The 14,456-nt window shown below is 42.5% G+C and overlaps 1 protein-coding gene across 1 annotated transcript in view; it reads right to left on the bottom strand.

Annotated features, from left to right (window-relative positions):
- Window positions 1-2,196: 2,196 nt before the first annotated feature.
- Trmt2b (tRNA methyltransferase 2 homolog B) overlaps window positions 2,197-14,456 on the bottom strand; it is a 43,653-nt gene continuing 31,393 nt past the window's right edge. Inside the window, 7 exon segments of the mRNA XM_048336107.1 lie at window positions 2,197-2,699; window positions 8,769-8,868; window positions 9,060-9,179; window positions 10,190-10,291; window positions 10,457-10,642; window positions 10,645-10,670; window positions 10,997-11,091. Of these exon segments, the coding sequence (XP_048192064.1) occupies window positions 2,573-2,699; window positions 8,769-8,868; window positions 9,060-9,179; window positions 10,190-10,291; window positions 10,457-10,642; window positions 10,645-10,670; window positions 10,997-11,091 (756 nt within the window). The 3' untranslated portion in view covers window positions 2,197-2,572.

Raw genomic sequence — 14,456 nt, 5'->3', positions numbered from 1 at the left:
CCCAGGACTGGCAACAACAAAAAAAAAAAAAAAAAAAAAGGAAAAAAAAAGGGGCTGGGATGTAGCTCAGTGGCAAAGAGCTTGCCTGTCGAGTGCAATGTTGTGGGTTCAATCCCCAGGACCAAAAAAGAAAAGACAAAAAATAGTTCAAAAAAAAAAAAGGGCTGGGAATATGGCCTAGTGGAAAGAGCGCTTGCCTCATATACATGAAGCCCTGGATTTGATTCCTCAGCACCACATATATAGAAAAGACTAGAAGAGGCACTGTGGCTCAAGTGGCAGAGTGCTAGCCTTGAGCAAAAAGCAGCCAGGGACAGTGCTCAGGCCCTGAGTCCAAGCGCCAGGACTGGCAAAAAAAAAAAAAAAAGAGGGACTCTTCTTTGGGCCTCTCGCCACATGGAGAGTTGCTGCTATTTTTTTCGTGGCTTTTCTTTTACTTACAAATAAATTTAAAAAATCAATTTTCTCTTATTTGAAATAAAAAGAAAATTTGCTTAATGTTAATAGCTGTTTTCTAAAAATTTTTATTTTATTTTATTTTTGCCAGTCCTGGGGCTTGGACTCAGGGCCTGAGCACTGTCCCTGGCTTCCTTTCTTGCTCAAGGCTAGTACTCCACCACTTGAGCCACTTCTGGCTTTTTCTGTTTATGTGGTGCTGAGGAATCCAACCCAGGGCTTCATGCATGCAAGGCAAGCACTCTACCACTAAGCCGTATTTCCAGCCCTCTAAAAATGTTAAGTTATAAAATATTAAAGTATAAGCAAGACAGACGTGATTGCATATCTGTAATCCAGCACTCAGGAAGTTGAAACATGAGCTTTGAGAGTTGCAGGCCAGCCTGGGCTATACAGCCAATACCCTGCCTCAAGAAAAATAAAAATTTAAATATAAAAAATATATATCCTCTTGGAGACAGAGAAGAAAAAGCTGAGCAAGTACAGGGGCCATGAATTCAAGCCCCACCCAATACCAGTGCTATTTATTTATTTATTGTAACTCCATTACCTAAAACTAAAACATAAGAAACTGGGGGGGGGGGTTTGGCTGACTAACATAGCTAAAATTTGTATCATTTTAGATTATTTCTAACTTTTCAAAATAGATTTTTTTGTATTGTGCATATATTTCTGTATAAGTACCACGCGCTAACCGATTGCGCCACTGGAGCTGCAGTATTGTGCATATATTTCTGTAATTACACTTTTTTTGTTTGCAGTACTAGGTTTTGGACTCAGAGTTACGTACTTGTAGGCAGATGCTCTACCCTGAACTCTCCAAGACCTTTTTTTGTTCTAGTTATTTCTGATAGGGTTCTCACTTTTTTTTTAAAATCTTAGAGGGGCTTCACTAGAGGATCTCACTTTTTTACCAGGCCACCCCGGATCCTCCCATTTATGCTTCAAACTGTAGCTGGGATGACAGATGAATGCCATCACATTTATTTTTTTCTGTTAAGATAGGGATATTGAAAAATTTTGCCCAGGCTATCCTCAAACCGAAACCCTCCCCATCTTGGCTTCCTAAATTTAGAGCTACCAGCTACATAATCCAAATTGTTGGGCAGGTATCCAAGAACATCTCTAAAGCTTAAGAAATGAGCTAGCTTTCAATATGTATGTTATTATAGTACTATTAGATTATTGTAAGATTTGGGAATGTTCTACCCCCATCCTGAACAGTAAAACTACAGGTACAGCAGTCAGTCTCTTTTGTTGAAAGTCCTCTTTCTATTGTGGTCTGCCCAATAACCAGTTTCCCTTTTATAGGTGACAGCTAATTGGTACTATTGCTTCTGGAAAAAGCTACATTTTTCAAAGCCTGGAAGTCTAGAAAACCCAAAGGAATGGATTTCTATCCGTGATCACTCAGTTACCTGCAATTGCTTAATAACTTGCTCTGATTTTTCCAAGGCTCATCTTGGTTCTAGTTCTAATCCTTGGCTCCCTCATGAACCTGAAGTAGTAAAACCACTAAGCAAATGCACCGATCCCAGCCAATGTAAAATATGTACAGCTTGCTTAAGAACCCAAAAAGCCAGGTACTAGTGGCTTACACCTAAAATCCTACCTATTCAGGAGGCTGAGATCCGAGGATCATGGCTTAAAGCTAGCCCAGGTAAAGTAAAAAATGGAGCTGTGGTTCACCTGGTAAAGTACTAACCTTGAGCACAAAAGCACAAGGACTGCCCTGCCCTGAGTCCAAGCCTCAACTGGCACACGCATGCACACATACACAGATACCCATATGATCAGCACAGCACAAGCAGAATGAGATGGGAAAATGAGGCTGTACATTAAGACCATGACAATCAGATAAGAAAGAAAGGAACAGTCCTAATCCAGAGCTGACAAGTTGGGAATGGTCCATACAAAGCACACAAACACTATCACAGGGGAGTCTGGCAGCTAAGGTTAACATGGCTCAGACATCTACTTACTATGTTCTTCTTACTAATGATCTTTACACTGGTTTTCCCCAATAAAGTCCTCAGGGCCTGAAATGCAACAGTATGGCTAACCTAGAAGTTTCTGAAACTTCAGCTTTAACACCATTTGCAGTTTCCTACATGGCTTAGCATGTAAAGAGGAGCACCAGTTCACAGTGTGAGGTGTGGGGAAACAAATCCACAGGTACAGCTTCTCTCAGGACAAAAGGCTTGCCTAGAAGCTTCTTGGCAGAGTCTGGAGGACAGCACAACCTGTAGAAAGAAATCATATTATGGCTTCCTAGAAACCACACCTATAGAACACAACTGTTGAAATGGAAGCTATCCATCCTCTGTATATTTCCATGGGCTTCTCGCTATATTTAAAGAAATGCTTTTCTCCTCTATCTTCCACAGTTCAGCACTAGAAGCTCAACTTAAGATAGGGCTCCATCCCAATAAACTCTAAACACTAGCTGAAAAGAGAAGCAAGTGAACAATGTATTTATGATCCTCCAGTACAACTTCATGGTTAAAACACAAACTTAGCCTGCAAAGTGTCGGCTTGAACCATAGGACCACAGCAATTGTTTAATATACAGTTTCCCAAACATCCCAGCTTAGCCATTTGACAAGGCACAGTGCTGGCATTACTCCATTTATTTACTTACTTATTCATTCATTCTTTCACTTATCCATTTATGCCAGTCCTGGGACCTAGCCACTATTTCTTAGTTTGTTGCTCGAGGCTGGCACTCTACCTCTTGAGCCACAGCTCCACTTCTGGCTTTTGGTAATTAGAGTAAGAGTCTCATGACCTGCACTTCCATTGAACTTTGATCCTCAGATCTCCACTGAATAGCTAGGATTATAAGCTAGAGTCACTAGCACCCAGTGGTAGTTTTTAGTCTTGCAACTGCGGGATGACTGGGAGCTCTATCTCACTATTGCTGACTAGCATCTTGCTGTCTAGCTTCCAAAATTCAGTGTAGTTTCTACTAAATATGTATTGCTTTCCTGTGGTTGTGAAGTCAAGAACATAAGCCAAACCCATCAGAAGTTGTGCACAGAAATATTCATTCAGTTAAATTCATTCTACTGAAACTTTTCAGAATAGATGATTATTTTTCCTCTCATTTCAAAGGTTCATTATAGAAAGTACAGACAAGCAAAAAGAACAAAATTCACCTACAAGGTCACCTACAATATCACCATTTGCATTGTGTGTGTGTGTGTGTGTGTGTGTGTGTGTGTGTGTGTGTGTGTGTGTGTTTGTATGTGTATACGTGCTAGTCCTAGGGCTTGAACTCAGGGCCTAGGTACTGTCCCTGAGCTTTCTTTTTTGGCTCAAAGCTAGTGCTCTACTACATGAGCCACAGCTCCACTTCTGGATTTTTTGAAAGATTATTAGAGATAAGAGTCCCATTTGTGAAGAAATGGAAAGACTTGGAAAAAAATTATATTAAGGAAAGTAAGCTAGAGCCAAAGAAGCATAGGCTGCATGGTTTCCCTCATTTGTAATAACTAGAATACACCTAGGATATTTGTAGCAAAGGATCACAATGGCTCAATATCTGTGCGTATATGACCATATAAAATGATGCTTATCGAAATGAACTCCAAGAAATAGAAACAAGAGGATTTTTTTAGTGTACTGTTTGCAGTTATTTCTTTTTTCTTTACTTTGGTTTATTCCCTGTTGACACTTTTTTTTTAATTTCTGTACCCATTGTCTTGTATATAAGTTTACCTGACTTGGGGAAGGGAAGAAGAATCACAGAAATGGTGGGGAAAAGGGTGAACCAATGCAAGTGATACTCACTAGACACTATCTTGGAAATGAACTTTATAACTTGGGGGGGAGGGAAGTCAGGAGATGGGACGTGGGAGAAAATGAGGGAGGGAGTAATGCTGGTCAAAAAGAAATGTACTCATTACCTTACTTATGTAACTGTAACTAACCCCTCCGTACATCACCTTTACAATAAAATTCAAAAACTTTAAAAAATTTAAAGAAAAATAGATCAGAAAAATAAGAATCTCAAGATCTTTCCTGCCCTGGCTGACTTCAAACTGCAATCCTTCAGATCTCAGCCTCCTGAATAGGTAGGATTATAGGCATGAGCCACAAACACCTGGTTTAAATTAGTTTTTACATCTGAAACCAGAACTCAAACTCGGTACCTGACACCTTTGCTCACTGGCTAGCTCTCTACTAAGCCATAACTCCAACCCCTTAAATTAGTCTAATTTTTTTTTATTCTAAAGATGATGTACAGAGAGGTTACAAGTCAGGTGTTGAATACATTTCTTTTTGAACAGTGTCACCCCCTCCCTCATTCTCTCCCAGTTTTTCTCATGACTCCCCTCCACATTAAGTTGTACGGTTCATTTCCAGCACAGTGTCTAGTGAGTATCACTGCTGAATTCATTCACACCTTTATCCAATGATTTCTATGCTTCTCATTCCCCTCCCCTAATCAGATAAGTGTACATACAATACAAAAAGTACAGAAATAAAAAACAGTGACAAAAGGGGAAAAACAGGAAAAAATAACCACAAAAACTAAAATAAAAATCCTCTTGGTTCCACTTCTTGAAGTTTATTTCAATAAGCATCATTATATATGATCATACACATAGCTATTCATCCCTTGTGATCCTCTCCTAAGAATGTCCTTCTCTGGTCTCACTTTGTGAATATTTAATAGTCTTGTTTAATTTATCATATCCACGTATATTTTTGTCTTTTACTATCCATTGGGTTTACTTGTAGATTTATAGGCAAACCATGGAGCCTATGTTTCTTTAGGTCTGGCTTACTTCACTTAATATAATTTTTTCCAAGTCTTTCCATTTCCTTACAAATAGCTCAGTGTCCTTCTTTCTGATGGAAGTATAGAATCCTATTGTGTTTTAAAAGACAAATTCACCCTATACATATTGTAAATATGGATTTATAATCAGTTTAAGGCCCAAACCACAAAACTGGAAGAAAATGTGTTTCCCTAGATGACACTCAATAATTTAAATAGCTCTGTTCAATTAAAATCAAGTATAAGGTAAACATATTCAGTATCATATCTCCAGGGAATACTGTTTATTCAATGTAAGAGAATAAATATTAGAAGGAGTCAGACAAGCATGAGTTTTGGGGTTTTGTTGTTGTTCGTTTTTGTGCCGGGCTTGAACACAGGACCTGGGCATTGTACTTTAACTTTTTTTTCTTTTTGTAAAGGCTGCATCCTACTATTTGAGCCATAGCTCTACTTGGTAGTTAACTGGAAATGAGTCCTTTTCTGTCCGGGCTGGCTTCAAACTGAGATCTTCAGATCTCAGCCTCCTGGTTAGCTAAGATTACAGGTGTGAGCCACCAGTGCCTGTCACCAAACATGTTTTTATATGGTGTTCATATAAGGAAAATCAAATGAAAATGACAAGTAATAAAAGAATAAGGTAGTTGGCCATAAGACCAGTAATAATTCAAAAATAGTACAAAAAGATCCCATTCATAATGCAATAAATACTCTACAATCTCATATCCCATACCTATCATCCATCTACGTGGGAGGCTGAGGCAGAAATTCAGCCTGGATTCACAGTGAGACCTTGCCCCCAAAAAGGATTCCAGTATCATGTATTATAAAAATACATACCTCTAGAGAAGCACACTGAAAATACTAGAGTGAATAGATATGACACACATTTGAATGGAAAAATAATGTAAACTTTGTAATTCCTCGTCATGTACTTGTAGCACACAACTGTAATCCCAGCTACATGGGAGGCTGAGGAAGGAAGAACACAAGTTCAAGACCAAATCGGGCAAAGTTAGTGAAAGGGAGGCCCTATCTCAAAAGCAATTAAATCTCTCCGCCAATACAATTAATGTATACTTATAAAAAAAATCTTGAAAAAAAACACTTAAGACAGTGAGATGTGATCTTATCATAAAAAATATATAAGCCAGGCATCAGTGGCTCACGTCTGTAGTCCTAGCTACTTGGGAGGCTGAGATCTGAGTATCACAATTCAAAGCCAGCCCAGGCAGGAAAGTCCATAAGACTTGTATCTCCAATTACGCACTAAAAAACTAGAAGTGGAGCTGTGGCTCAAAGTGGTAGAGCACTCAACTTGAGCAAAAGAGCTCAGGGACAGCGCCCAAGCCCTAAGTTCAAGCCCCAAAACTGACAATTAAAAAATGTGTTGCAAGGACATAGAAAGCAAAACTCTTAAACACTGCTGATGGGAATGTAAATTTGTACAACCACTAGGGAAAACAATGTGGAGGTTTCTCAGAAACTAAAATCAGATCACACTTATGATCACGCTATCTCACTTCTGTGCATGTAGCCAAAGGAAAATAAATCAACATATATAATCAGCAGTAGACAGATCCTTACTGCTACACTATTCACAATAGCCAATACATAGAATCAACCTAGATGTCCATGGATAGAGAAATAATGCCTTCTATATATAATGGACATTATTCAGTTAGTTTAAAAAAAAAAAAAAAGAGAATAACAGCCAGGTGATGGTGGCTCACGCCTATAATCCTAGCTACTCAGGAGGCTGAAATCTGAGGATTGGAGTATAAAGCCAGCCTGGGCAGAAAAATACATAAGACTTTTATCTGCAATTAACCATCAGAAAGCTGAAGTGGCCCTGTGTCTCAAAGTGGTAGAGTGCTAACCTTGAACAAAAAAAGAGCTCCTCAGGGACAGCGCCCAGGACCTGAGTTTACTCACTTCGACTGCCAAAAAAGAATGACATCATTTGCAACAAAATGATGGAACTAGAAGATATTAAGTGAAATAAGGCAGACACAGAAAGGCAAATATCATATGTTCTCTCACATGTATATCCTACCCCTTTAAAAATTTAGTATTTAGGGGGATGTGCCAGTACTGGGGTTTGAATTAGGGCCTTGGGCTCTTGCTTAGCTTTTCTATTCAAGGCCTGGAGCTCTACTTCTTGAGCCACACTTCCACTTCAGGTTTTCTGTGCCAGTCCTGGGGCTTGAACTAAGAGCGTGGGGAGCAGTCCCTGAGCTTTTGTGCTCAAGGCTAGCATTCTATTACTTGAGCCACAGCTCTACTTCTGTTTTTTCGTTTTGTTTTGTTTTGGTGTTTAATTGGAGATCAGAGTCTTACAGATTTTCTCGGCCTCCTGAGTAGTTAGGACAATAGGCATGAGCTCCAGTGCCTGGTGTGCTTCTGATTTTTTCCTGATTAGCTGGATTTCTCTGTCAGGATTAGCTTCAGAACTCAATCCTCAGATCTCGCTTGAGTAGCTAGGATTACAAACATGAGCAACCAGCACCCAACTAAAAAAATAGTATTTTGTTCATCATTATTTTGGAGGGTGAATTTTGATGTTTTTAAATATTGCACTAAAAATGTATTTGAAGGCTGAAGAAAGATGACTCAAATGGTAGAATGTCTGCCTAGCAGCATGAGGCCTGAGTTCAATCCCCAGTTTCATTTTTAAAAACAAGTATCTTGATCACTGAAATCTGTCATATCCTCTTACAGTGTTATAGCTATTAGGTCTGCCCAGGAGAACAGCCCCTTTCCCCCTTCCTCTTGTGAAGGACTGCACAAACCTTATCAGAAATCACCTACCTGAAACCATAATCACCTGACTGTCAATTACCTGACTGAGTAAGCAAAAGGTAAGGTCACTTCTGCATTCACTGCAGCCACACATCCTCCTCAATTTTCCCTATATGATTCTCTGTACCATCAGTCAAGCTGCACGCTGATCTACACACTGCTCGCACTACTTTCCAGTGCCACCCAGCACAACTCTCTGCACATCTACATCTGGTGCAGGCCAGAAGTTTGGTTCTCCTAATAAACTCTCTTCTGCCAGAACTGCGTGGTGGTCTCCTTTCAACCACCCTTACAGTAGCCAAAGTGAATGCCTGACCTGCCTCACTTGAAATCTGGCCCTGCAATTAACTCTTGAAGGGGACAGGATTGCTTTTTTTCCTTTTTCTTTCTGCTTCACTATACTTTCTAAATTGTACACACTAAACATGGATTATACCAGGCACACATGGCTCATGCCTGTAATCCTAGCTACTCAGGAGGCTGAGATCTGAGGATCTCAGTTCAAAGCCAGCCTGGACAGAAAAATCCCCATGAGACTCTTTTGTCCAGTCAACCACTCAAAATCCAGAAGTGGAGCTAGTGGTAGAGCGCTAGTCTTGAGCAAAAAAAGAGCTCAGGGAAAGCAACGAGGCACTGAGTTCAAGCCCCTTGACTGAAAAAAAAATTAAAAACATGGATTATTTTAACAACTGGAAAATAATAACAACAACAACAAAAGACTGACTCAGTGATATTCCTTGTGGTCTCACCATGAGGCTTGCAAGAAACAAAACCTAGTGTGTGGATAGCCTGGCAGTTCCGGATGGCTTGAACCACCTTGTAATCTAAAGAAACAAATACCATTATTAATACAGTTAACCTATCACGGTCCCCATTATAGATACTCCTAACCAACCCTTACTCAGGACTAACTAGGAAGCTGGTTCATAGCTGGCACACTGGGGCCCCTGTAGCATGGTGTGGGAGTAAGGAAGTAAAGTTCACCAGGAATACTCAATTAGCCACTCCTCCTTACGCAGGCCTGCACGGGCTGGGTTCACCACAGCAATAACTGACTGCCCATCTTCCTTTGACTTTAAGAACTGTGGCAAAATCTTCTCTGCTCTATCAGTGTGAAATTCACAATTGGTGATACCTGTGGAAGAGAGGCCCACATGACATAACTCAGCCCAGAAAGAGGATGCCTCAGCTATACAGAAACCTACAGATGCCTTTCCTTTTGGTTCGAGAAAATCTCTGAATAATCAGGAAAGAAATGCTTTTAGACCTACTTCACTCATCTCCTGGTACATCTCAATATGCCTTTCAGCTTGAGAGACATACTGGCATATGTGTTACCTACACTTAGACAAGAATCTTGAGTTTTCAAGTAGTCTTCCTGCTGTATCAGGTTTCATTCAGTGCTCAAAGAGTGTCTGGAGGTAGGGTAGAGATGACAAGTCATTTTCTATAGTGTAATCTGGCAAGGTTTTATTTGAAGAAAAGGTTTTAAGGCTGAAATTATATGTTTGAAACCTATTGTATTAGGCAGTGATACTTCATGAGCCTAATGTCAAGAAGGTTCTTCTATTCTGTTGGAAGCTTTACCCTTTCCTCCCTAACAACTAGACTTGTTCATTCCCTTGGGCTCTTCTTCTGAATAGAACAATGACAGTTATTGGAAGTGGGGCACAGATGGTTCATGCCTAGCTACTCAGCTCAGAAGCTGAGATCTGAGGATTGAGGTTTAAAGCCAGAAACTCTTATCTCTAATTAACCAGTAAAAATCCAGAAGTGGCTCAAGTGGTAGAGCACAAGCCTTAAGCAAAAAATCTAAGCAAAAGGAAGCAGCCCTGAGTTAAAGTTCCAGTATTCGTCCCCATCCCCTCAAATAATAGTTATAGAATTTTTTTCTGAAAGGCCATCAATTCCAACTTTGACCACTTTAGAACCCTGCCTGCCTACTGGTCATGGATATAATAGTCCCTCCTTCCCACAAAACCCTTTCCATGGTTCAAAAACAGTGGCATCTTCTCGTTTGCTTGTTTGTTCCTTGGTTATGGTACTGAAGATGGAACTCAAGGTATTATACATGATAGAGCTCTACTATGAACCACACCTCTACCCCCTCCACTGCATCACCTAATTTCTGTCCAGACTGAGTACCATTGAAGGCTGCTGTCCACCTGGCATCCTCTACCGCCTGCTCCATCAACTCAATCCCAAGAACCTGGGAGGCATGCTGCGCTAGGGAAAGGCCAATCACACCTGGAGAAAAGAGAGCAGGGTATTTTAGGGCTTAAAACCAACAATGCTGTACCCGTACCATTACCACCATCTCCTCCCTCCCACCCCTGCGAGGGTCTTAGGTTCTTGGCAGATGACAGGTGAGATCTAGGCAGCATGCAGAACCTTCCATGGGTAGCTACTTGCCAGTTCCACAGCAGATATCAAGGAGGACCATATTAGAATTCACTCCACTCAGCTCCCCAATGGTCTGATAGAGCACCTCAGCACCAGCAGTGTTAATCTGGAAAAAGGCATCTGGAGAAATGCAGACCTTCAATCCTAGAAGATCTGCAAAGATGTGGGGTTCCCCAAATAAGAGCTGGTAGGGGACTGCTGATGACTGCAACGGGTCATGGTGCTTGAAAAGAAGAAAGCATCTTGGAATGGCAAACCATTTTATTACTAGTGTTGCCTGGAAGGGGAGGTCCCAGCATGTCAATTAGGAGAGACAACTTCCTTGCCATGGCTCTCAGGGCTCTGTACGAGTTGCCTTTTCAAGAGAGGAAGGTACATGCACACTTTTTCTTTCACATTCTGGTCTGGTTTCAAAGATACAGCTGGTATAAAAAGAGCCATGTCTAGTTGTCTCAGAGCCTCCATTGTCAGAAACTTTTCACAAGCAATCCACAAACCTAGGCTACAAGCCATAGGCTCCTACTTGCTCTCTGATTGCCCCAGGTTTACCTTTCCTGGAAATAAAGGGAAGTCAAGTCGCAAACTGCTCCAGGGCCTTTGATGAAGAATTCCTTTAGAGTCTCCTTCTGAACACAGAGCTCCTCCTGTCCAAACCACAAAATCAAGTCAAATAGAGATTCATCTGACAGTTTTTTCCCCAAGCTCTACAGTAATCAGCCCTGAAGTCACCAGACAAGAAGACATATTTCTTTTTGTTTGTTTGTTTTGTTTTTTGCCAGTCCTGGGCCTTGGACTCGGGGCCTGAGCACTGTCCCTGGCTTCTTTTTGCTCAAGGCTAGCACTCTGCCACTTGAGCCACAGGGCCACTTCTGGCCATTTTCTATGTATGTGGTGGTGGGGAATCAAACCCAGGGCTTCATGTATACGAGGCCAGCGCTCTTGCCACTAGGCCATATTCCCAGCCCAAGAAGACATATTTCTTAAATTCTATTACAAATAACACTTAACATAAAGCAACATTCTGCATAACAAAAAATAGGCTATTTTCTCATCTCAGTAGAAGCACAGCTTAGTTTTTCAGCTTTTGACAAATCCTATACAATAGATCTGGCACTTTTTCTACTTTGAAGCTCTAATAGCTCTCTGAAGAAAGTGTGAGTTTTTCTTGTAAACAAGGAGCTAAACCAAGCCTGTGTTCCATCATGCTGAGGCAGTAACCTTTCAATTCCCTTCACTGCAGCTTGCCCAACCACCTACCCAAACATCACCTCACAAGATGTGATCCTTAGAAAACAGGATACACAGAAGAGAATTAGCAGGGCAACTTCCTTTTTTTTCTAGAAGTGCCACAGCTTGAGCACAAGGCCTGTGTACTATCCTTGACCTTCTGGCTCAAGGCTAGTGCTCTACCACTTGAGCCACTGCTCAATTTCCAGCTTATTTTGGTAGTTTAGTGGAGATAACTGTCTGACTTTCCTGCCCAAGCTGGCTTTGAATTTTGATCCTCAGATCTCAGCCTCCCGTGTAGCTAGAATTAAAGGTCTGAGCTACTGGCACCCAGCTAGTAATTTCCTTTTTTGAGTTCAGAACTTTTAAAAAATCTTTACATCATCACAGAAAGCTTAAGCATTAGCTTGGCACACAAATACAGCACTGTAAATGTGAAGCTATAGAATTAAAGAAGGTAGATTCAAGTTCCAGCTTCACTTTTTGGTGGTGATGGAATTTGAATTCAAGGATTTGTGCTTGCTTGTCAGGAAGGTACTCTACTACTTAAACCATGTCCCTAGATTTGCTCTGCTACTAAATGGCTTTTGTGTGGCCAGTACTACAACTTAAACTCAGCCTCATGCTCATTCAATTTGCTCGATAATGGCTAGAGCATTACTAAGGCTTGAGCCTCATTTCTAGCCAGCTTTTGATGCTTAATTAGAGATGTAGTCTCATAGACTTTTGTGCCCACATTAGCTTCAAACCACAGTCTTCTAGGGACTTCTCTGTTTCCTGGGTGGTTCATATTACAAGTGCAAGCAACTGGCACCAATATTAAGTGCCTTTTAAATCTTGAACGTGTCTATATCTCCATTTATTTTATCTGAAAAAATGAGAATGGCAGCCAAGTGCTGGTGGCTCACACCTGTAATCCTAGCTACTCAAGAGGCTGAGATCTGAGGATAGGGGTTCAAAGCCAACTGGGGAATGAAAGTCTGTGAGACTCTTATCTCCAATTAACCACCAAAGCAGAGCTGTGATTCAAGTGGTAGAGTGCCTTGAGCACAAAGCTCAGGGAAAACACCCAGGCCCTGAGTTCACACCCCAGGACTGGCATACACACAAAAAGAAACAATGAGAGTGACAATATTCTGCCAAATCAAGTTGGTTGAGATGACAGAAATGTTTTACTATTACAAATATTACAAATGTACAGCATAGTTTTTTTCGGAAAGATGGCGCCGAGACAATAGGGAGGCACCCCGACTCGCACCAACTGAATAGCGAGCTGGGAACTCCAACACCCAACACTCCACCAAGAACCCAGCAAAACCAGCATCCAGAAGCAGTGGAGAAACGCAGGAAAACAAAAAGGAGCAAAAAAGAAGAACCGAAAACCTACACGGAGCCGGAGATTAATCGGGGCACCCTCCCCCCACCAGCCGGCCCTGGCCCAAACAGGGTCAGGCTGGGAAAGGGAAACCCGGCGATCGGCAGACAGGTTGCCAGGAGCGCAGAATCCATATAGCGGGAGACCCCACGGACACAAAGCAGGGTGCGGACCAAGACACACCCAGCAGCGACGAGAAGTTCGGGTCCACACCGGATTCGGACAAGGGAACCCAGCGCGGCAGAAAGAGGGAACGGGGGAGCCACCACGACACTTCGCCAACCCCTGAAGGGCCAACGGCGGTGCGGGACACGCACACAAAGCAGCAAAAGTGAGTCCCCCATAATCCCTTCCCCCAACGGGAGACCCAAGCCCGACAAAGACGATATATCTCCCTCCCTCCCCCTCCCCACTCCCGTGGGAACAAAGATTCCCCAAATCAGGCGGGAAGCTCCCAGCAGGCACTGGGAAGCCAGTCTAGCAGGGGAAGGGCGGAACAGCCCCAAGCCCCCAAAGGTTCCTGAACTGGCAGAACCGGCCCCGTCCCCTTCCCAACAGGGGCCAGGGACGGCCGGCAGGGCAAGCCCCACCCGAGGCGCCTAGACCTTGCGGACTCTTACAACTAAAATCACAGGCGCTGGTGGGCAATACCAGCCCAGCAGGGTCACCTGAGCCTGATCTCGTTCCCCCTCCTCGAAGCGGAGGCGAGGTCTGAGGGTGCCAAGCCACACCCGGACAGTCGATCCCACTGGGCCCCACACATACTGCTTCCCCCCCCAACGGACTCGCGGGAGGGCGCAAGCACAACCCAACAACCCAGGGCTCGCTCTGGGAGGCAGACCCCACTTAAGTGCCTGTTGTAGGGGACTCACAGTGCACAGGAGGGCGGGGCCCCGGCGAAAGCGCCCGCTCTGATAGGCGTGCCCTGCACTGGTGGGCGGGGCCACAGCGACAGCACCTGCTGATGCAGACACGCCTACACAGAAGGGAGGGAAGAACTACACAGACTTCCAGATGCGCAAATCACAAAGAAACATAACTCAGTTCATCAAAGGACAAGCCAACTCGCCAGCTCCAAAAAGCAGCACGACTGGAGAGGAGATGGAGAATAAAAAAGCAAATGAGGACATGTTAACAGGAATGATCGAAACCGTCAGAAATGAAATCAGAAAACAATTCCAGGAGTTTAGAGCGGAAATCTGGAAGGACACCCAGGAAGCCAAGAAAGAAATGGAAGCAAAACTGGATACAATGCAAGCCTCGTTTAAAGAAATGGAAGCAAAAATGGATATAATGCAAGCCGCCTTTAAAGAAAATCTCCACACCCTGAGAATTGAAATGCATGAAAAAATAGATTTAAAATACAACTCTTTAAAGGAAGAAATTTCCACGATCAGAGCTGATATG

The sequence above is a fragment of the Perognathus longimembris genome, chromosome 28 (genome assembly GCF_023159225.1).
Source record: "Perognathus longimembris pacificus isolate PPM17 chromosome 28, ASM2315922v1, whole genome shotgun sequence".
Lineage (NCBI taxonomy): Eukaryota > Metazoa > Chordata > Mammalia > Rodentia > Heteromyidae > Perognathus > Perognathus longimembris.
The sequence above is the reverse complement of the archived record's forward strand: the minus strand, read 5'-3'. Positions and strand labels throughout refer to the sequence as shown.